General features: G+C 52.4%; 1 protein-coding gene across 1 annotated transcript in view; it reads right to left on the bottom strand.

The window, feature by feature from the left end:
* Positions 1–40: 40 nt before the first annotated feature.
* Positions 41–727, bottom strand: part of LOC119594612 — a 10,600-nt gene continuing 9,913 nt past the window's right edge. The window contains exon 5 of the mRNA XM_037943664.1: positions 41–575. Within this exon, the coding sequence (XP_037799592.1) occupies positions 240–575 (336 nt within the window). The 3' untranslated portion in view covers positions 41–239. The remainder of the gene's footprint in view (positions 576–727) is intronic.

Raw genomic sequence — 727 nt, 5'->3', positions numbered from 1 at the left:
CTCTTTAGTCGTTAGGAGTGAACCACTGATATTAATGAAGGTCGATGGATGACCTCTTTTGAGTCGATGGATGACCTCTGAATCGATGGATGACCTTTGAGTCGATGCCATACCTCCTCTGAGTCGATGCATGACCTGCTTTGAACTGATAGTTGACCTGTGAGTCGATAGTCGACCTCCTTACGAGTAGACGGTCGACCCTCCTGCAGGTGAGACAAACCCCAGGGCAACACCACGCCCTAGAAAGCCGTCGACGTATCCACCCGTGTGTTGCCATTGGTCACGGGAGAGAGAGAGAGGGTGTTGTCGCGTCTCCCTAGCCTCCTGAAGGACACACAGCGAAGGACCCTTTGGCGGTAAGGAGCATTCAGACCCACGAAGATGAACGGGTCAAGGGCGTAGTGAAGACGGTAGATCACGTGGATGAGGATGAAGGGGAGGCTCTTGGAGTCCACGCCCGAGAGGTGCATCGCTATGTGGGGCACGTCGAGGAGGAGGTTGGTGAGGATGAGGATGCCGAGGCCGAAGGAAACCTGCTTCCTGTGGCTGGTCCTCAGACTCCCCTTGAAGCGCATCTGGGACCAGAGGAACACCATGAGGACACGTGTTCTAAATTCCCTAACATTTAATCTTTCAGGAAATACATGGTAAGGAAACCAAGAATATAATTTCCTATCACTCGGTCCTTCAGTGAATCCACGAGAAGGAACTCAAACACCTAATCCCC

The sequence above is a fragment of the Penaeus monodon genome, chromosome 34, assembly GCF_015228065.2.
Source record: "Penaeus monodon isolate SGIC_2016 chromosome 34, NSTDA_Pmon_1, whole genome shotgun sequence".
Taxonomy (NCBI): Eukaryota; Metazoa; Arthropoda; class Malacostraca; order Decapoda; family Penaeidae; genus Penaeus; species Penaeus monodon.
The sequence above is the reverse complement of the archived record's forward strand: the minus strand, read 5'-3'. Positions and strand labels throughout refer to the sequence as shown.